At 47.1% G+C, this 23,032-nt stretch overlaps 1 protein-coding gene across 1 annotated transcript in view; it reads left to right on the forward strand.

Moving 5' to 3' along the window:
* The window catches only part of Arsg (arylsulfatase G), a 135,895-nt gene that overhangs the window by 37,720 nt on the left and 75,143 nt on the right, over nt 1-23,032 (forward strand). The window contains exon 2 of the mRNA XM_059272035.1: nt 14,516-15,415. Within this exon, the coding sequence (XP_059128018.1) occupies nt 15,198-15,415 (218 nt within the window). The 5' untranslated portion in view covers nt 14,516-15,197. The remainder of the gene's footprint in view (nt 1-14,515; nt 15,416-23,032) is intronic.

The following is a 23,032-nucleotide window of genomic DNA, read 5'->3' on the forward strand; positions in this document are numbered from 1 at the left end:
TACTGCATCACCATGCTAATCAACACCCCCAAACAAAACTAACTTTGTTTAGTCCTAAATAAGAACAAAGGGACCTTTGCAGTCTCTGGAGTACAGGACCAAGAAAAATCAGGAAGTTAAGCGAAGAGCCGGGCTGTAGTGTCGGCCTCTGCAGTGGGTCAGTGGGAGTCTGTGGATCAGGCAGAGCCCCCCTGGCTCTGCCTTTGCAGAAGGCAGGGCAGTAAGCGTGTTGTGAAAGAGTCTCTTAGCATCTTCTAGGGAGGAAAACAGCTTCCTCAGAGCTGCCCCCAGCTCCCCTTTTTTCCCCTAGTCCTCTTGCTAAGGGTCATTTGCATGAGAACAGATTCCTTTGTGTAGAATTGGCCTGCCTGTTCCCTGTCCACACTTATAGTCCCTCAAGTCTTCGGGTTGGGTTGCTAGGCAGATATGACCCTGGCTTGCAAATAAGCTCACCGCTTTTACCAGCCTGTGAGAACTTCATCTTGGGAAGTAGTCTAAAGGAGTCTCCTCTGGAGTTCAGAGGGAGGGTCCTGCAAGCCTGCTTTGGGCTGCTGGGTCTTCAGGGTAGTCTCAGAAGAGGGAACAATGTGAGGGAGCTGTTAGGGAAGGCCTCAATCCGTCACAGTTCCACTTCCCCTCTTCCTGTCTACATCCCACCCACCTGTCGCCTACCTAAAGGCTTGTGTTCTGCTTGAGTGGCTTAGATCCCATTATCGTTCATTCTTGCTTTAAAACGCTAATATCCGTTTCTCCAGTTGGCAGAAAAGCTGGCATCTGTGCCATCAGGGTCTCTTCAGTGAACTCAAGTTTCCAGGTAGAGGGGCTGTGTATTTATCTTGTGGTCTTGACTCCCACTGGGTTGAGTGTAGAAAGGAGGGAGGGGAAAAATCCTCTGAGGGATTGTGAACATTTGGAAAGGAATAGCTAGGGATGGTGTTACAGAACTTGGGGTCACGGTCTGTACCTCAAAAGGCCAAGAACAGCCACCCTTCCTTAGGAAGCCAATTAAAGCAGCTGAATTAATAGAAAAAGGAGAAAAGGGCTATTTAGTCAATGTGATCACATTGGAAAGAGGAATAAAGAGATCCAGTGAGCCTCTAGCTCTGACTTAAGTGCATCTTCACGGTCCTGAAGTGAGAGTGAAGTTTAAATAAAGGGCCAGAGACATCTAAGCAATTCCTCTTACGGTGTGATACTGCCCATCATTGTCTGAGCTTCATTCCTACCCTGTAAGATGGCTGACAAGTTGTTAGATATGGGAAGCAAGTTCTCCTTCTGGATGGTGTCTCTTCCTTCAGCCATCATGTGATCCCTGGTGGTGGTGGTGGGGCTCCTGGGTTTGGGGCTCCATTGTTTCAGTAGTTCGATAGTCAGTCGGAGAGATGCAAGTGTCTTTTCAGAGTATCTTAATTTCTGCCGGGTTAGTGGTAATGGACAAGGACAGTGTAAACAAGGACATGACAAGAATCCTTGCTGTGTCCTAGGCTCAAGAGAGAAAGTGTAAGGCTTCCCGCTGTGCTTGGCTCCCAGGAGGTGTCCTCCCACAATGCATCAGGCTTTGGGAGTTGGGTAGAATGGAGATCTGTGGAGTATAAAACAAGCAGGGGGAGGATCTTGGGAAGTGTGTGTGTGTGTGTGTGTGTGTGTGTGTGTGTGTGTGTGTGTGTATGGGTGGGTGAGCCAAAGGAGGGGTGCACGGAGTGACAGGAAGGCATGAGTGGGTGAAAGCATGCTGTGTTTGGGGACAGTGAGGTCACTCCCAGCAGTGGGGGCCTGTGGTGCTGTGCATTCTGTCACACCCGGTTATCATTCAGTGCCCTATTGATCCCTTGCCCATGGCTGTGTCTCATTAAGTCTGGAGCAACTTTGATTTCAACCCCACCCCTTTTCTCTCCCAGCCTTCTCAGTCTTCCTAGCTTACCGCTCCATCTTTGTGTGTCATCCTGTCACTGTTTAAGAAGGAAAAAAACAGCCACACTGAAGAGAACATAGCCTTGGGCCTGTTGGAGAAGTCCTAACAAAACAAACCCACGTTGTCAGAACAAAGTGTTAATCACGTTGCATTTAGGAATGGATCCACGTGATATTAGTAAACTTTATAATGTGGATTTGGGTCGTGAAAACTAATCTGAAATGTTGGAAAGCTACGTCTAGAACCACTGGCCTTTGCTCCAGTGAAATCTAGCTTCCCCTGACAGTTGCTGAGGTGGTTCAACCTGCCATGCTCCTCTTGGCCAAGGAAATAAAAGCCTACTCTTCTGTCTTTGCCTCAAGAGAGTCGCTGGCTTCCCCTGTCTTGTCTAAACAGACACTCATGGGTTCCCTGGAAGATGGCCATCTTAAACCTTCGTTTTTTAACTCTTAAGGAACAGGAGGACAGCCATGTTTTTCCTGATGGCTAGAGAAGTTCAGCTAGCACACGATTCTAGGACTGTCCTATGGAGGAGAGGCTGGGAGAGGCCCTGCCTGGTTGGAACTCTGCTGTGGTCCAACCAGGGCTCCAGGGTTAGATGGGCTTGGGAGAGATGCTCCGCAGGATGGTGGAGGTGTATCTGTGCTTACCCTCCATGACCAGGATGATGAATGAAGTCATCACTCACAAAACCACACCCAGAGGTTATGCTCCCTTCTCCAAATTGTTTATTATCTAGTTAGGATGATAGGAAATATGTCTATTACTAAAGGTAGGCTTTTATTCGTGTGTGTGTGTGTGTGTGTGTGTGTGTGTGTGTGTGTGTGTGGCACGAGCATGCGCGTGCACACTCGTACGCATGTACAGATCAGAGGCCAGGCATATTCCTTGGTTGCTCTCCATCTTAAGTATTTGGGATCCGGTCTCTTGTCAAACCTGAAGCTCATCTGCTCTGCTAGACTGGCTGGCCAGCAATCCCCAGGGATTCCTCTGGTCTCCATCTCCCCAGCCCTGGGATTCACACACACAACACCTTGCCTAGCTTTTACGTCTGTGCTGGGGATCTGAACTCAGGTCCCCATGCTTGAGCAGCAAGCACTTTGCCGACTTTGCCATCTCTTGGGTCCCTGTTTGGTTTTTCCTCTTTTTTCTTTTTTCTTTGGAGCTGGGGATGGAACCAGACACGTGCTAGGCAAGCACTCAACCACTGATCCACACCTCCAGCCCCCTAAGACAGCCTTTCAACAAGTAAAGTTTTACAAGTGAGAGTCTGGAAGGAGACGTTAGAAAGGTCATCTGAGGTTAGGGAAAGCGAGGAGATGAAGCCGGGTTTTCAGGGCAGGGCCCACTGGGCTGGGACTTCATTGTTTGTGTTAAATGCCCTCATTCAGCAAATATCAACTGAGCACTCTCTGGGCAAGGTACTGGGATTAGGTCGTGCATAAAACATACTGAAGTTCCTGCCATTGCTGAGTGGCTGGCATGCTCAGACCAGTGGATGAGCCGTCTAGCTCCTCTGTTCAGTTAGGAAGAGAGCAGAAGGGAAGTTTCCCTTCCACCTCCCACCCACCGGTCATTTAGACCTCATAGCTACAGTGCCCCAAACCAGGTTTGCTGGAAGAGAGCTTTTACCAGAAATGTCAGCTGTCAGCAGACTCTGCCCAGCAGAGGGACCTAGCTCGCGTTTACCAGAGATAGCACAACCAGTAATGGGGGATTGTGTGACAAGGAGCCATAGTCTGGAAGCTGGAAAATGTAAACCAGAAAGATCTTTCACTTTCCTTGTAACATTGCTTAGGACCCAGGTGTTTGTGACTTCTTCCTTCTTCCGGAGGCCCCCACCTTCGCTGGCTGACATGCAGCTCCAGTGGAGACGCGCAAATAACTGCAGGAGTCTGGATTTCACCACTGGAGATGCTTTTGTTCAATAGTGATTTCAGTAAGGCTTTGGGCTTGTGTCACCTTCGTTTCTGCAAAGTGCTCTGAATCTGGTATCCTTTTTAGCCCTCAAAGCAAGGGGGAGGTAGAATCATAATGTTAAGTCAGCCTTCCTGAGCATGGCTTGGGTTGTTTCATTCTTCTATATTGTTGGGAGTGAAGGAGGAAGTTAACTATGGCTTTGTTTCCAGCTAAATGAGGAATCCAGTGTCACCCCGCTAGCAGGTGTCTACGCTGGACTCATAGTCTAGAAACATGGGGTGTAGGCTATAGCTTAGTGACAGAGTGCTTATGTAACATGCAAAAGGCCCAGGGTTTGCTCTGCAGCACTCCAGGAAAGAAAAGAGAGCTGGAGAGATGGTTCAGTGGGTAAAGTGCTTGCCATGCAAGGGCTGGAGTTCAGATTCCTAGCAGCCCTGTAAATGCCAGGTAGGCATGGCAGGCCACCATGGAGCCATTCCAAAGGAGCCCCTCCCTGGCTTCTATGTGTCTGCTTTGGGGCTAACATGCATTGTCTCCACTAGTCTGGTTAGGAGGCCTCCATCCTCATGACCTCATCTGCCCTAATTACCTTCGGGACCTTCTCTAGATACCAGCATCACACAGGGAATTAGGGCTTTGTGGTCCAAGTTTTAGGAGTCCGATGAAACATACAAACAAACAAACACAACAACAATCGAGCCTGAATCGGATCTTACTTCTGCATCCTCTAATCCATTTGCAGAGAAAGTGAGAGCAGAAGAAACATTTTATTAAATGATAACATAGGGGATACAGTTAGCCGAATCCAAACTTTGCAACCAAGTGTGGAGCAAACAACCCAATTTATTTATACGTATACTGCAGGCAAAAGGAGAGGGGAACATTTAAATGAGAAGAGACAGGAACTGAGTGCGTCGTATGTCAGGCAGACCTCGTCTAGATGTGGATTAAAATGAAGAGCTATGGAAATGTTTGTGAGAGCCGGGTGTGGTGGTGCATACCTGTCATCCCAGCCCTTACGAGGCTGAGCTAGAAGGATCAAAGTTCCAGGCCAGCTTGGGCTGTGTTGCCTGTCCCAAAAGGAAAGCCAGGGGCCTGCGAGATGGCTCAGTGGATGACATGCTTGCTGCCCACGTGTGAAGACCTGAGTTCATAGCCTAGCACCCACGTGAAAAAGCAAGCTGTAGGGATTGAACTTGTGGGCCAGCAAGTCTAGCCTGAGAGCTGGACAACTCCTGAGGAATGATACTCAAAGTACACACACACACACACACACACACACGCACACGCACACACACAACCAAACTGAACATTTAAAGACAAAATAAAAAACCCAAAACAATAAGAAAGGAAGACATTTGGATATTTGTTGGCTCTGAATCAATAACAAATAAGTGTTAATCTAAAAAAAAGTCAAGTGTTAATGAGACTGTAGTTATTTAAGTTTTTTCATCTTTTAGAGAACTGTATAGGAATATTTGTGGGTGAAACTGCTATTTATTGCTATGACAAAATGCTTGGAAAAAAAAACAATGTAAGGGAGATATATTTTGGCTCACATTTCAGAGGCTCTGGATCTGTGGTGGGGCAGAGCACCAGACTAGAGAGAGTACAACCAGAGAGTAGGATGCCAGGAAGGATCTGGAGACAAGAGATATGAACTACTTCCTTGAATTAGGCCTCACTTCCTAATGGCCCATTCAGTTCTGAAGTCATTGGTGGGTTAATCCATTGATGAAGTTAGTCTCCCCATGAACCAGTCACCTCCTAAAAGCCCATCATGGGCCTGGAGAGATGGCTCAACAGTTAAGATCACTTACTGTTTTTGCACAGAACCTGGGTTTGGTTTCCAGCACCCGCATGGTGGTTCACAACCGTCTGTAACTCTAGTTCCAGGGGATCTGATGTCCTCTTCTGGACTCTGCAGGCTCCTACACTCACATGGTGCACATACATATGCCCAGGCACACTCACATGCACATAAAATAAGTAAATAGACTTGAAAGCACATCAATAGGGCCTGGAAAGATGGCTCAGTGGTTAAGAGCACCAGCTGCTCTTGCAGAGGACCCAGGTTTTCCCAGTTCCCATACAGTGGCTCACAACTGCCTGTAACTCCTGTTCCAGTGGTTCTGATGCCTTCTTCTGACCTCTTCAGTGACCAGGTACACATGTGGTGAACAGACATACATGCAGGCAAAACATTCATACAATAAAAATAAGTATATATATATATATATATATATATATATATATATATATATATATATATAAATGAAAGTATGTAAGTTGCAATTAAGCTTTTACCACAGAAACTTTTTGAGTGAGGATAGTTCATATCTAAAACATAACACATGGTATCTGGGATTTACTCAAAACTAATCTAGTATGGGTCTGGAGAGATGTCTGCTCCGTGGCTAAGAGTGCTTCCTGCTTGCTCTCCCAGAGGACCTGAGTTTCATTCCTGCACCCTGGTCAAGAGGCTCACAACTTCCTCTAACTCCTGCTCTAGAGGATTCAATACCCTCCGCTGGTGTCCGCGAACACTTACATCCACATGCCATACACATGTATAGAAATATATATATATATACACACACGACTAAAAATAAACAAATAGAAACAATTCCGTATATATTGAGAGGGGAGGGGTAAAAGATGGGGAGAGGTAGATATCTTGATCAGACTGACTGTGTGTTGATTGTTGGGTCTACAAGCTGAATAAGTATGCATGGGTTTCTCAAGGTTGGCATGTTTTGCCACATCTATAATAAAATATTTAGCAAATAATAAGTAAACATGGCAATCTTTAAAATTAACTGTGTTCCGGGGGTAGGTTTTGATTTGTGTCCTCAGGTGGAGGAGAGAGGTTTAAAGGGAAGGTGGGATTTAGAGGCACAGCTGCTCACTCTGGTCTTCTGCTCTGTGCCTCAAGACCCAGATATAATTTCTGAAGGGCTACTGGGTTTTTAGATGCATGGCAAGAAGCCACTTTGGCTCTCCCAGATTGGTTTCTACCACATGGTTTCCTTCTGTGACAATCTCCACAGGTGGTCTTGGCCTAAGCCTGGGCAGGATGTCCTTTCTCTCCTGGCGATGGCTTTCCTGGCATCTCTGGCTCCCAGAAGGGACAAACAGGATCTGGCTTGAGCTGCAGAATACATAAATAAACACGTAAATAAACGTCTTAGTGAATTAAGTGGAATTGCTTTCCCAACCTTAGTGAAGGCATTCTATTGTTTTGTTTTGGAGACAGGATTTCTCTGTGTAGTCCTGGCTGTCCTGGAATTCTCTCTCTAGACCAGGCTGGCCTGGAATTCAGAGATACTTCTGCCTCTGCCTCCAGAGTGCTGGGACTAAAGGCATGCGCCACCACCATCTGACTTCAGTAAAGGCATTCTATCAAAGGTGTATCAGTTACTTTTGTCTTTGCTGTAACAAAAACCTGATGAAAGGGACTTAAGAAAAGAAGGAAGGGTGTGTTGAATTTACTAGAAGGCAGAGTCAGTCTTTTGTGAGTGAGACAGGACATTGTCATCTGTGAAGCTCAGGCTGGAGAACCACAAAATTGAGTTGCAAACCCCACACCTCCACCAAAAACAAAACAAAACAAAAACTAAATTGAAATACATCTCCTACTGTTTTAAAGAAGTTTATGGTTTTTGTGTTGGGCCCCATTTATAGCTATCCCGGGACACAGATTAGATCTACCTGTGAGGGGATGTAGAAGTCCATCAAGGTGGGAAGGCGTGAAGGCAGGAAGGGAAGGTCACTTTGTCTGAAGTCAGAAAGCAGGAGAGAGAGAGCTCATTTTCTTCTTTTCTTTAGTCCAGTATTCCAACCTCCATAGGATGTTCCTGCTAACGTGCAGGGTGACACTCGATATTCAGGTAAACCTTTCTGCTGTGGGATGGTCTGTATGTCAAATGTGTTGCTGATTGGTCAATAAATAAATCACTGATTGGCCAGTGGCCAGGCAGGAAGTATAGGCGGGACTAACAGAGAGGAGAATTGAGAGAACAGGAAGCTGGGTGAGGTAGACACTGCCAGCCGCCACCATGACAAGCCGCATGTGAAGATCCCGGTAAGCCACAAGCCATGTGGCAAGGTATAGATTTATGGAAATGGATTAATTTAAGCTATAAGAACAGTTAGCAAGAAGCCTACCACGGCCATACAGTTTGTAACCAATATAAGTCTCTGTGTTTACTTGGTCGGGTTTGAGCGGCTGTGGGACTGACAGGTGAGAGAGATTTCCCCTGACTGTGGGCCAGGCAGGAAAACTTAAGCTACACCTTTCTGGGGTGTTTGTAGACATACCCAGAGGTGTGGAGGTGTGTTGCCATGATAATCATAAATGCAGTCAAATTGACAGTTCAGATCCCTACAGATATTCTTTGAACTGAGCATAGAGGCTGAGGACTGAATTCCCAGACTCTGGAGGCTGAGGCAGGAGGACCAAAAATTTGAGACCAGCCTGGGCTACATAGTGAGATCCTGTCTCCAAAAAAAAATAAATAAATAAATAAATAAATAAAAAAGAAAGAAAGAAAAAATAATTTTAAAATGTTCTTTGAATCCTTGGTTGAACTTTTGTTGTTCTTGCTACCACACACACACATTCACATACTCAGAAAGTAATCTAAGTTGAGCCATCTCCATACTGTAAATGGAATTTTCCTTCCTGTCCCTACCTCCTGCCCCCAAATAACCACACAGAGACTTAAAATTACTTATAAACGCTTGGCCAGTAGCTCAGGCTTGTTACTAACTAGCTCTTTCAACTTAACCCATTTCTGTTAATCTATATGCTGCCCCAAAGCTCATGGCTTTTAACTCTATCCCATTTTGTGTGTCCAGCTCCTTCTGTGTCTGGCTGGTGACTACTCTCACTCCCGTGACTCTGCCCTTCTTCCTCCCAGCATCCTTTTAGTCTGTTTTTTCCACCTAACCTCCTCCTGCCCAGCTATAGGCCAATCAGCTCTTTATTAGTCAACGAGAGTAATACATATTTATAGTGTACAAAAAGAGTGTTCCACAGTACCATACTGACAAGGTATGGTGAAGATATGCTAAGATATCTCTTAAATAACCTTTTGTCTGGCTCTGTTGGTAACTGGTTTTCTGCCATGAAGCAAAATTTAAGAGGTCACCCCCCACTTAGGCACTGCAGAGTGTCACCTGATAGGGAGCTGCCTCAGCATCCTACCTTCTAGGTGTGTCTGCCCACTTTAGCCCAGCACCGCTCTCAGACCTCACCCAGAGATTCCGAAGGTCTCGGCTTCTTCCTCTCCCCAACAGCTTACAAATACATTTTTGTCTTCTCAACACAGCAGCCCCAGGGATTCTGTCATTGTTCAGTCTTGCCCTCCTGCCAGCCCTCTTCTGGCTTCCCCTCTGGGTTGCTCTCTGACTCCTACGCTAGTCACTCATTCACCCTCCTTGGGGCTGGTAAGGTTAGTTTATTTGTCAACTTGACACTAGCTTGGGTCATCGTGGGTCAACTGAGAAAATTCCTGTACCCGACTGGCCTGTGGGCAAGTCTGTGAGGTTTTCTTGATTAAAGATTGATATGTGAGCGCCCAGCCCACTGGGCAACACTGTCACTAGGCAGGTGGTCCTGGATGGTATAAGAAAGCAAGCTGAGCCAGGTGGTGGTGCTACACACCTTTTATCCCGGGACTCGGGAGACAGAGACAGGCAGATCTCTGTGAGTTCAAGGCCAGTCTGGTCTACAGAGAGTTCCAGGACAGCCAAGGCTGCACAGAGAAACCCTGTTTCAGAAAAACAAAGCAAGCAAACAAAAAAGAAGCCAAGCAAGCCGTGGGGAGCAAGCCTGTAAGCGGTGTTCCTCCATGGCCTCTGCTTCAGTTCCTGCCTCCAGGTTCCTGCCCTGACTTCCCTTGCTAATGGTCTAAGATCTAGGGTGAAATAAACCCTTTCTTCCCTAAGTTGCTTTTGGTCTTGGGTCTTTATCACGGCAATAGGAAGCACTGGGACACTTGTCCTCACACTTGCTTCTTTGTGGCTCGTCCCCTGCACTAGATCTTGGCCTTCCTTAATTTCTCTGCCTGTGGTACCCTTTCAACACGGCTTGTTATTCCCCTCTCTCCTAAGAGACATAGACCACCTTTTGGGTGGGAGTACCCCAAACCCCTTTTTGACTGTGCACCTGCCCACCCCACATATCTGACACCTTTCTGCTTTGATTTGCTCCACAGCATTCACATTTTACTACTCCATCCTCCACTCCCCTACAAAAAGACTAAGTGATTCGAGGGTGGGGATTTTGTCTTGTTTCGTTTACGGCTGTGTGCACAGTACCTAGATTAAAGTGCTAGTGCCCATGTGGTGGACCAATGATTGAGTGCCTGGGAGAACCACCCTAGACCACATGTGGACACCCAAGGCCCCTCCTGGTAAGTCCCCATGTGACTCCTGGCCCCTTGCCAGTGCGTGGACCCTGCTGTGAATTGGCTGGTGGGACAGCAGGACTCTGCAATCAGGCACTTCTCCTTTCTCCCTTGTCTCTGTTGGCCTTCGTTCCTCAGAAACTTCATTTCTGGAAAACCAACAGAGCCCCGTGCCAGAAAGGTCTGTCCAACCTCCTTGTTATTTCAGCTGTTTTCAAGGTTCTCTAGGAGGATGCTTGGCCACAGGGAGGTCTGTGGGAAGCCAGGGTCAGGTGATTGAGTGGACTTCCAGCACGGGGTTGCTCAGACACTGCTCAGCAGACCTTCAGGTTGCCTTCGCCCATGCATGTCAGCTGAGAGCCTGCTCGCGGGTCCTTTCTCTGCCCTCAGCCATGAGCAAGCCTGGAAACGAAAGAGAAACCGACCTTTAACGTACCTCGCAGCCTTGCTTTATAGCTGGTCTCTGGCTGGGGATGTAGGTGATGGACTAGCAGCTGCTTCACATGCATAAAGGGCTTGGGTTCAACCTCTAGAATCAAGACCAACGAAGTGGGGGTTGGAGAGAACAGGAACTGGTGAGGTTGATTGGCAGTTGAGGTTTGCACTGCTTGCCTTGGGAAAGTGGAGGTCTGGGGAGTTGTCGATGCCTGCTTGGTAGGGACCCATCACAGTGAGCCATGCAAGCTGATGGGCTTCCTTTAGTGATGTGCGGAGATAGGTGGTCCCAGTACCTTCCACTGACGCGGTGGAAGAGTGAATGTTTAGTTTGTCAAAGATTCCCTCTTGGCTCCCGCTTCTGGGACAGAGCTCCTGGCCTGTGCTTGCTCTCTTCTCCTTTTCTGTGTGCACATTTTTCGAGACGTGGGGTGCACATGCACATCCAGACCAGAAGCCAACCTCAGATGTCTTTCCTTGGGACACTTCCCACCTTGTTTGATGAGACAGGGGCTTTCACTGGCCTGGAACTTGCTAATTCCTAATTTGGTTAGGCTGGCTGGCCAGAAAGCCTCAAGGATCTGTGTGCTGGGAGGAGAAGCCCGGGCCACCACACTAGTCTTTGTGTCACGTCCTCATAAGTTCAATTCCCCAGAACCCATATAAAACCCAAGCACTTTGGCTGTCTCTCTAGCCCTCCTTCTTGAGATAGTCATAAAGACAGAGTTGGGAAACTGACATCGGGTGACATCCCCAGGCAACACGTGGGGCCACTTTCTTTAGGACAAAGAGCTCAGAGTCTTAGCATGACTCTTTACTGAAGCCCGGGCTTCAAGCCCAATCTTCAACCGTCTGGTTTGTCTCTTCCCTTCAGTTAAAGAAAGTAAATACATGATCAGAAAGGGCTTAAAGGTCCCCTTGGCGGTCTGGATGTGAAGAAATCCGAGATAGTCTGCTGGCCGGCTGAGCTCACTTCCATTCTATGGCAATTTGAAGTGTGGTGTTCCTGCTTCCTTTTGCAAATCCTCAAAAGAATGTCTTATCCTGGAACTCCAGAGGAAGCCAGTCTAGTTCGATTTCCACTTTAATTTTAGCTTCCTTCTTAAATGAATTTCCCTCCCCCTGGAATTCTTGTACGGCCAGGTCATCCTGAGGTGGATTATTGACCAGAAATGAGGCCACACCGGTGCCCTAAGCTAAGCGGCTTTGAGAAGAAAAACCTCCCGTGGCTGTTGCTTGGGTTAAAGCCGGTAGGAGGAGGCTGGGAATTAACTGGCAGGTGAACAGTGTTTGGTAAGCACCCTCCTTATTCAAGAGTCTTCCAGAAAGGGAGAAGTCTTTGGGACCTCAAGATCAGCCAACACTACTTGAATCTAATCAAGTGGGAAAAGGACTCCTTTTGGGAAGTGGAAAGAGTTTGCATTTCCAAACGCTTAGCTCACGGAGTCCCCAGATGAGCCAACGCTGTTTAGACTTCTGTTTGATTTGAACCAGTCCTTTGCTTTTATCAAGGTCTTCCAGAATGTGTTACTCCAATCACCCCCGTCCCCTGAAGCTAGCCGTGGGATTAGCTGGTCGGAATGCCTGGCTATTGAGATGGGTAACGGTGCTTGCCACCGAACCTAATAGCCTGAGCTTGATCCCTGGTACCCACCTGATGGAAGGAGAGAACTGAATCCTGCAAGCTGTCTTCTGACCTACACATGTGAGTGCCATGGCTTGTGTGAACACACATATGCACAAAAAACATATAATTAGGTTTTTCCTTTTTCTTTTTGAGATGGGGGTCTCACTATGCAGCCCTGACTGGCCTAGAGTTTGCTACAGAGACCAGGCTGGCCTCAAACTCGCAGAGATCCACTTGCTTCTGCCTCCCAAATGCTGGGATTGATGAGACATACCACCATGTCTGGCTCACAAAGAAACATAATTTTTTTTTTTTTGGCCAGGCAATGGTGGCTCTTGCCTTTAATCCCAGGACTCCAGAAACAGAGACAGGCGGATCTCTGTGAGTTCAAGGCTAGCCTTGTCTACAGAGAGAGTTCCAGGACAGCCAGGGCTACACAGAGAAACCCTGTCTCACCCCCCCTCCCCCAGATTATTTATTTATTCAGAAATAGCATGTGAAATAGTCCCAGCCTGTAGCATTTTTTTATTTTACAGATTGGTTCATTGATGGCTTCCATGGGTGGGAGGCTGTTATTTGCTCTAGAATTTCAACACCATGTCACCTTGCGGGTTTAGAGCCTGTAAGTAAAGGAAGAGTGGTTTGACTTTGTTCCCAGCTCTGTCTGCTGCCTCCAGCTGAACGTCTAGCCCTGGTTTCGGAACTTGGTCTGATGATACATTGCTTTCGGCTCTGTCCACCGGGGCTGAGTCATCGCCCCTTCGGCCATGCCGTTTCCTTTCTCTCCTAGGCCTGGAGTCATGAGATTCTTATTCTCCAAGATCTTTCTATTCCAAGAATGAACCAAGGACAAATGGTGAAGTTCTCACCTGGGGGCTTGCTCACATTCATTTCTCAAAGCCAGATGTGATGGCTCACACCTGTAATCCCAGCTTGAGGGGGGTAAAAGTACGAGGATCAGGAATTCAAGGTCATCTTGTGCTGTATACTCAGTTGGCGCTACGTGAGATCCTGTCTTGAGAAATCAGTCCAACAAACAAAAAATGGTCCCAGCCTTCCCACTGAATTTGCATTTTTCTTTGAGAGTGGGTCTCTTGGAGCCCAGGCTAGCCTTTAACTGGCTATATATTAGAGGATGACCTTGCATTTTAGATCTTTCTGCTCCAGCCTCCAGAATGCTGGGATCCTGGATGTATTTCACCATGCACAGTTTATGGAATGCTAGAGCTCAAATCCGGGGCTTTGTGCATGTGTATGCTAGGCAAGCACTCGACTGAGTTACGTCCTCAGCTCCGAGTTTGCTAATTTATATGCATGTGCAAGGGTGAGAATCATTGATTTAATGTTTTTTGTTGTTGTTTGTTTGATTTTTTTGATGGGATGGGTAGGGATGAAGTCAGGGCCTTGTGCGTGCTAAATTGGCACTCTGCCAATGAGCTACACCTCCCAGCCCCAGATTTTCTTACTAAAAACATCATGCTTAGAATGTACAGGGACATGTTTCTATTAATTCTTTGGAACTTTTTTGGCAGCATTTAATTATGAAAATTATGAACATACAGAAAAAAATTGAAAGCATTCTACAGAACAGACATATGTTCTCCACATAGAGTCTATTATAAACTTTGTTTTCATAATTATCTTTTTTTCTTAAATTAATTTTTCTGGGGGAGGCTGTTTGTTTGCTTTGAGACAGTATCTTAGGTATCTCAGGCTGGTCTCAGACTAGTTGAAGATTATTTTAAATGTCTGGCCCTCTTGTCTCTGCCTCACAAATGCTGGTATTACAGTCGAACACTGACCACACCTGGTTTATGATCAAACCTAGGGCTTTGTGTCATCCAGGCAAGCACTCTGCCAACAGAGCTGTGTTCTGAGCCTCCTAGATTAACATATGCCAAGAGTTTCTTATGGAAACATTAGGTCATAGCATGGCCGTTATAAACAATTGTGTCTTGATAATGGGACTTTGCCTTTTCTTCTAAAATTCTCAATGAGTTTGACCACTTGTGGTGGTGGGTGTGGGGAAGCACTCAGGGAGGGGATTATCAGACTGTCGTCCGGCTGATAATTCATCCTACCCAGGGTGCTGAGCTTCAGTAGTCTCACCTATAGCATGGGTGAGGTGTAAGAAGTCATCTGGAATGTTACCGCCAATCCTGTTACTATAGCTCTGTTGTGAATATTATTGTCATCCCTGTTTTTCAGGTGGAAGAAACCGAGAGCCAGTTAAGCACTCAAATAAGAAGGAAAACATCTGTTGGCATGGGAAAGTGATTATTTCCCCAGCTACTGAGTACAGCACAACCGGCCTGGCTATTTTCAACTCTTGTTTTCTTGTCAGGTTTTGTTCTTTCAGGAAACCTTACAGAAACCTCAACCATCTGGAACTTAGAAACTCATTTGGGGCTGACTGTGGCTTCTAGAACATCCAGGTGTTCTGCAGATGTGAGAATTTATCCTGTAATCACCAGCTGGAGTCCTAAGCAGATGCAAGACTTGTGTTGTGGCTCTAGCCTCCTTGAGTGCGGAGGGTCACTTATGCGCTGAGTGGCCCAAGAGTGGTGATTGACATTGATAGTTGAATGCTGCACCCAGCCAATCATCTTACTAAGCTGTGACGAGAAGACATCTCCAGGGGACCAATCCAATTTAGGGTGACATATTTCCTGACTCTCTTGGATTAGGATTCCAGACGGGGTCCTTTTGTCTGTAGTTCTACCATTTCTGTAGCCATTTTTAACACCAGGGTTTTTTTTTTTGCCAACTAGAACCATGCTCCTTGGTGCCTTCCTGCACTCAAGGTGAACAAAGAGAAAACTCTTAGAGAAATCTGTGGTGGTGGCCCGTTATCACTCGATCAAGACAACAGGAGTCTCTGTGTGCCACCATGGGCTGGCTTTTTCTAAAGGTTTTGCTGGTTGGCATGACTTTCTCTGGATTTCTCTACCCTCTCGTGGATTTCTCCATCAGTGGGAGAACAAGAGCTCCCAAACCAAACATTGTGATTATTTTGGCTGATGATATGGGATGGGGTGACCTGGGAGCAAACTGGGCAGAAACAAAGGTCACCCCTAATCTTGACAAGATGGCTTCTGAAGGAATGAGGTGAGTCTTGAGAACGCCAAGCAATGCTTTGTGTCTTTCTAGTTTTTCATGCGGGTGTAGATAGTGTAAAATACTTAATTTTTTTCTACATTTATTTGCTTTTATGTTTTGCCTGTATGTGCTCGTGTGCCTGTTAGAACCTCAGGAACTGGGGTTATAGATGTTATAAGCCACCATATGAGTGCTGGAAATTGAACCCAAGTCCTCTTTAAGGGCAATGAGTGCTCTTATCTACTGAGCCATGTCTCCAGCTCCCACAAAGCACTTTAATAATCAGTTGATGAATCTATGTTGATTTCATTACTTTATTGATTTATTAGATTTGAAGCCAGTATAGTATCATCAAGATATAGCCATATATCCATACATACACTTATTTGCCTATCCTCCACCCATATGTCATCTGTTCATCCATCTATCCGTCCATCTTTCCATCACCCATCCATCCATCCTCTAGTCATCCATCTATCCATCCATCCATTCATCTACCAGTCATCCTCTTGTCCTCCATCCATCCACCAATCCATGTATCCACCCACTCATCATCTGTCCATTCACTTGGTAAGATGTATGTATGCTAGGAGTTGAGAATTTAGAGGTGGACAAGACAAAATTTCTTGCCCTCAAGTTATTCACTTTCCAAAAGGGGAGGCGGGTTAAGAGGAGGGTAAACAATCAAGTCTTACATGTGCTCACACCTGGAGCTTTTGGAGTCCAGAGGGGAAGATGTGAGACAGTTGCCTGGATGCTCAAGAGAGTGGATGGCCTATGACGAGCAGACTGAGAGCTACTGAGGACACACATTTATCTGTGAACAGACGCCAAGTAGCATTTAAGGGACGTACAGTTCATGGACCATAAAAGGGAGCGTGTACGCGTCTGATGGGTGTAGTGTTTACAGGACAGTCATTGAAAAGTCTTGTTCACATCCCAGCTCCTTTCCCTGCTTAGACGGAGAACAAGTGTAAGAAGGGCTTGCAGACTCCTTTGGGGTCCCCATACCCCTTTGGGTCAGTGTTGATTCAGCTGGATGCAGGGGCGTGGCTGGCCAGCATTGGATCCTGTCTGTGTTTGTAAAACCCTACATTTGGCTCAGTGGGAGTGGCTTCAGCTAGTTGCTCGGGACAACATGTGGAACGTCTCCACAGAGTTTCTGCCTCAAGCGTTCCAATACTTGGAGCTTTTCCTTGAGATAAAAGACCCTTGCATCTGACTTCACCATCGTGCTCATCTCAGCCAAGGTGAACTTTCTGGATTCTTCTTCTGCTTCCAATCTTTCAGAGACATTTACAACCCAAACTTAACTCCATAAAACATCTCACGAATTGTGTTTCTCCCCTGCTTCTCCCCTGTCTTCCGTCTGACTTCAGTAGTCACCTCCCTGGGTGGGTCACACTTTACTGATCTGTGTGGTGGATAATTCATGTGCTCACTGTCCACTTCCTGTTTCTTGAGTTGCTGTTTACCACTTAGGTCTCAGTTTACCAGGGGTCACGTGTGCCCTGCCCTTACAGCTTTACATGGTGAATCTTTCCATGGCTGACCACATGGGTTGTGTTAAATAGCACCCCCCCACACACACACACACACTCCCTTCCAATTTCATGTCTACCAAGAACCTCAGAGTCTTCACAAATTCGAGTAGTGAAGGATCTTTTCGTTTGTTTGTTTTGTTTTGTTTTTCAGGACAGAGTTTCTCTGTGTAGCTTTGGAGCCTGTCCTGGAACTCACTCTGTAGACCAGGCTGGCCTTGAACTCGCAGAGAGTGCTGGGATTAAAGGCGTGTGCGCCAAAGGATCTTGATGATTTGATGACAATGGGTTAAGGCGAAGCAAATCCAATGACTATTATCCTTGTGAGAGGAGCGGGGAGCAGGGGCACAGTGGTGCATGCCTATGATTCTGTTCTAGCGTTCAGAAATATTAGACAGGAGGGTCAAGAATTTAAGGCCAGCCTGGGCTATGTAGACCCTCATCTCAAAAACCAAAACATAACAATGAATAAAAGAGGATACAGAGGCAGTAAATACAAGGATAGAGGCAGAGATCAGAGGGATGTGTCTCTACCAAGGACTGCGGTCAGCCACAGGAAGTTTGGAGAGAGAAAGAATAGCATCTCCCTCAGCTTCCAGAACAATGGTTTTCAACCTGTATGGTGACCCCTTTAGGGGTAGAGCGACCCTGTCACAGGGGTCCCATATCAGATATCCTGCTTATCAGATATTTACATTACAATTCCTAACAGTAGTAAAATTACAGTTACAAAGTAGCAACGAAATAATTTTATGGTTGGGGGTCATCACAACATGAGGAACTGTATGAAAGGGTCACAGCATCAGGAAGGTTGAGAACCACTGCTCCAAAAGAAACTGACCCCGCTGACACCTTCATTTAAAGTCTTTGGCTTCCGGTTCTGCTGCTTCAAGCTGCCCACTTGTAATGTATTGTGTCTGCACACAGGCCCCTCCTAGCCCTGGGCTTGGGGCGGGGGTGGGAGGGTGGGGGTGGGGAGTAATTTGTCTTTTCCCCACCTACACTCCTGATGCAAGTTCAGGGTTTCCTGTATAAGGAGCAGTTAATATCTGCTCATCAATAAATGGACTTTAGAGCCAGGCATCGTGGGGCACACCTGTGATCTCAGCATTCTGGAAGCTGAGTCAGGAAGACTGCAAGTTGAAGGCCATCCTGGGCTAAGAGCCTACGACCTTATCTCAAAAAAAAAAACAGGGTGTGTGGAAACTGAAATTATTTTTAAAATGTCATTGATCCTTTTTTTTTTTTTTTTTTTTTTTTTTCAAGACAGGGTTTCTCTGTGTAGCCCTGGCTGTCCTGGAACTCTGTTTGTAGACCAGGCTTGTCTAGCCTCTGCCTCCTGAGTCCTGGAACTAAAGGCATGCGCTACTACACCCAGCCCTACTTTTTTTGAGACAAGCTTTCATTGTGTAGTCCTGGCTGTCCTGGAACTCGCTGTGTAGGCCAGACTGACTGACCTCAACCTCACAGAGATCTGCCCTCCTCGGCCTCCCAAGTGCTGAGATTAAAGACATGAACCACCATGCTTCTTGTACATCTTGAATTTTGCATGTTGATTTTTTTTTTCTTCTGGGGAGACAGTTATTCTGGACAGATCTCCCCACATAACCGGCTTCTAAATGTTTAAGAGCGTCTACTGGGGCATCCACTGGATTCCCCAGGAAACATCCGGGTCATTTTTTAAGCTGAGATCTGGGAGACCCAGCCACCTCTTTCTGTGCTCTACTGAGGCGTCACTGTGAGCAGAAGAGGGCCAGGTGCAAGCTCAGTGTGGTGGGAACGCCTCTGTTCTGTCCATCTGAGCCTGTGAGGTCTGAAGGAAGTTGCTTTGGCGGGAGGCCAGCAGATTTTCATCCTGTCCTTTGGCTACTGGAAAGGCAAGCTTCCAATGGGGCCATGACCGGTGCTGGCTTCTGGGGTCATTCCTCAGATGCTGTCTATGTTTTTATTACCTTTATTTTTTGAAAAAAAAAAATACAGTGGGTGGGTGCTCATACTGAGGCAGTGGCTCTCAGCCTGCGGGTCAAGACCACTCTGGGGGTCAAGCGACCCCTTCGCGGGGGTCACACATTAGATGTCCTGCATATGGGATATTTATGTCACAGTTCATAACAGCAGCAAAATTACAGTTATGAAGCAGCAATGAAAATAACTCTGTGGTTGGAGATCACCACAATCTGAGGAACTGCGTTAGAGGGTCACGGCATTAGGAAGGTTGAGAACCACTGTTGTAAGGTGCGCGTGTGGAGGCCAGAGGACAGCTTGTTGGGGTTGGGTCTCTCCTTCCGCCAGGTGGATTAAACTCCAGTAGTCAAGTTGGGTAGCAAGTACTGGCCAAAGCATCTCACTGACGCTATTTTTTTTTTTTTTTTTGAGACAAGGTCTCTCATTGGCTTGGAACTCACCAAATCGACTAGCTTGGCTGAGCAGGGAGCCCCAGTGATCCACTTCTTTCTTCTAACCCTCTGGCTAAGTAGTCACCATTTCACTTGAAGTTTTTCTTTAAAATGTAGATTCCGAGGATTGGCCTCAGGTCCCCGTGCAGTCCAGGCACACATTTTCCCGACTGAGCCATTGCCCCAGCCCACCCGCAGGGGTTTTCTGAGGGAGAAAGAGAATGACCAGAGACAGTGAGAGGTGCTTGCTGCCAAGCCAGCCCATAGACCTGAACTGCTTGCCAGGCCGAGGCTGGTGAAGCTGAGAGCCTGTGGTGTCCACACTTACTCAACTGCATCGATTGGCAGCGTTCACTTTGCATCTTGCTCTTACTTCCTGCCTTTTCTCTGCCCCCAGTTTATTTCTGGGTCAAGTCGATGCCACTGCCGCTAGGGGTTCTGGGCAGTAGCTTAGCCAGGCATCAGAGATCAATAGTCACTACTCAAAGGTCGGAGGCTCCCAGGGACTTGAGAACTGTTTCTAAAACGGGCCTCAGTGAGTAATGAATTGAGCTGTCAATTCAGCCAAATATCTGGTTTGATTTTTGTTCTAAGAATTGACCACACTCAATCTCCTTCCTTTTTCCTCCCCCTCTTGCTCCTCCTCCTCTGTCCTATCATGAGGACTTGGGGGAGGGTTGTAGTACCCTAAAGGAGGGTACCAACCTTACAAGGGATTGGTGAGCTCTTCCTGTCTACTACACACTCTGGAAACCAGAGAAGAAATGACATTCTGGGTACAAAGAGAACGCCCCGTCCCAGCTGTGTAAGCCCTCACAGATGTAGGGATGGAAGGACCCTCACTGGGAGAAATGCTCATTTTCCTCTGACCTTTGCCATCGACTCCAAGACGTTTGCTCTGGCAGTTTCCTTTCTGTCTCCCCGTGAGCTCTCAGCATTGTGGGACAGGCAGCTTTCCATCTTTGCTCTTGGGTAAATAGGTCAAACAAACATAAAAGTCATGTCATGCGCACATATCACCTGGGACAAGATGAAGATAACAAGAAGGACTGCATGTGAGCTTTTACCTCTCAGCCCTGTTTAATAGATGGGGACATGGAGAAACACGGTGACCTAGATGGTGATGGATCTCAGAAGGAAAAAAAGAAAAAAGAAAAGGAACTGAAATATTAACCAGTGGAGCCTTGGTGTCGGCCTGCTCAACCAAGTGTGAGACCAAAGAAGTCCATTCCATTGCTGTGATTAGTTGCTCTTTAGGACGCAGGAGCACAGTCCTTCAATAATAAATCTCTGTGAGTCATGAGGCCACTTCTCACCTTATGAGATACGGAATCCTAATGGCAAATAAAGATAGGGAAAACCTTTGAAATGCAGGACGGTGTGTTGCTAGAACCGAAAGGCTGCTCAGCTCCCCCTCGGGGGTGCTTTCAGCCCGAGCCGGATGTAACCGGCTTGACAGCTCGGAGAACAGAGCTAGCACGTGTTGGTCCCCAAGAGAAAGGAGAAAGGCTCCATGCCGGGCTCCTCACCTTCTGCGTGCTGACCTCGGAGTGACATTGGAGCTCCAGGAAGAGCACAGTGCTGCAGTATCTGTTCCGGCTGCTTTCTGATGGTGTCAAAACACCTAACACAACCAGCGCACGAAGGAGGAGTTTACTTGGGTTGGCAGTTTGAGGGCACAGTCCACTGTGGCAGGGAGTTATGGCATCACGAGTCTGAGGCAGCTGGCCACAGGCAGGAATCGGAGAGGAAGGAGTGCATTTGCTCCTTTTTGTTTAGTCTGGGACCCCAGCCTAGGGAATAGCGCCACCCATGTTTAAGATGGGTCTTCCCACTTCAGTTAAGCTAACTGTAAAAAAATCCCTCACAGACAAGCTCATGTGTTCGTTCCCGTGGTGATGCTAAAAGTGTCAGTCAGAATTAACTGTCACAGGCCCCAACGCTAAGTCGGCATTCGCCAAAGGAGGGCAAAGGTGCTTCAGGCAGAACAGAAGGATAGTGGTATTCTAGAATACTTGGAGTTGCTCAAAATGTCATCAACGAAGGCAAGGGAATATATCGTGGGGCCCTCCAGGCAGCTTCATTCAGGGTGCTGCTGGTGGAGAGAGACGTCAGGTCTCGGAGGCACCAAGCTGTCCTTGTGTGCCCTGTGGGTGTGCGTGCACACGCACTTACAGTGGGAATGGGGAAAAAGAAGGGCAGTTTGCCCAGGACCGCACCTAACTCAGCTCTGGGGGAATCTTATTTGAAAACAACAAACAAACAAAACTGGACAGTGACTCTGTGAATGGGGGAGGCGAAGAATAATGAAGCACCAAGTCAGTACCTTTACCCCCTGTTCGCTTGTAGTCGGCCAGAGGGCTGTGTGTCTTTTGCCAGAGTGATTTAATTTAACAGCCTTCTCAGTAAAGACTCAGTCATCTTCCCATCTAAGAGAAGGTGATGTGGAGGCTCCCAACGCTCTTCCCTTGACACACAAAGACCACAACTGATGATTTAAAGAAACCGATTTCCACCCCTCTCAGCCTTTAAATTATGAATGGAACAAGGATGGTTTTTTTTTATTCCAGTCACATAGCAATTTAGATAGTTGCCACTGAGAGCCTCGTCATCTATTTTAAATTCTTTGTCAATGAAGGCTGAGCACGCTTGATCTCTGTGGTGTGGTGTGTCTCTGCGGCGGCGCCCGTGGCGGGCTCTCCAGCCCTCTCATTCCCTGCTTCTAATACACGTAATTTATGCAACGGCAAGTTGCTTGGCTTCTGTCTAGCTGTGTCTTAATTTGTGCTGATTTCCTTGTTAGCAGTCTGCTGTAATGTCTGGGCTGCCAGTTTCCAGCTTTGCTTTACGATGTATTTTCAGACTTTAATGAGGACCCCTGTTGGCGAACTGGCCTGAGCCTGCCCAGATAGATTTGGGGAAGAACAAAAGAAAAAAAAAAAAAAAAAAGCTTTCCAAATAACAGGGCTGGGCTAGTGCTTATTCATTAGTTCCTACCAAATGGACATGGTGGCCTGGAGGATGGGATGGGAAGGTAACTGTGGGCCATGTCTTAAAGCTCTGTATTGAGGGGAAGTGGGGAGGTAGGTACTAGCCAGGCTTTCCAAAGACCCCATGAAACCACTTGAGTTTCTCTTTTGAAGTTTATTTCATGGACCAGATATACCAGATATTCCTGGAGTGGCCTCGCTCCACCAAGGTGGTGTGTCTGGGGCCAGAGCTGCAGGCTGAAGTCCTTCCTGTCTAGCATCCACAATCTGCAGAGAGCGCAAAACTGTATCTTGAGCTGGGGTACGTGTGTGCTGTGGCGGCTCTCAGGAAGATGACATTAGTGTGTCCACAGAGACATCACAGTCAGGACAGAAGTTACAGAAGGACAAGCTGGGGTGACACTTAAAGGTGGTCACCTGCTCTGACCACACCGTCAGCTCAGGCTGCTGTAGGAAATACATACCATGCGTGGCTTAGGCAGATATTTCTTACTGCTCTGGATCCTGAAAGGGCAAGACCAAGGTGTTAGCATGGTTGGGCTCTGGTGAGGGTTACTCTCCCTGGATCCCAGGAGACACACACCTTCTTGGTGTGTTCTCCTATGGCAGAGTAAGAGAAAGTGTGATGTAGTCTGTCTTCTCTTTCTTTTATAGTGTCAGGGGTCACATCTATGGCCTGGACAATCTAGGCAAGTGGTG

This window comes from Peromyscus eremicus, chromosome 8a (genome assembly GCF_949786415.1).
Source record: "Peromyscus eremicus chromosome 8a, PerEre_H2_v1, whole genome shotgun sequence".
NCBI classification, from domain to species: domain Eukaryota; kingdom Metazoa; phylum Chordata; class Mammalia; order Rodentia; family Cricetidae; genus Peromyscus; species Peromyscus eremicus.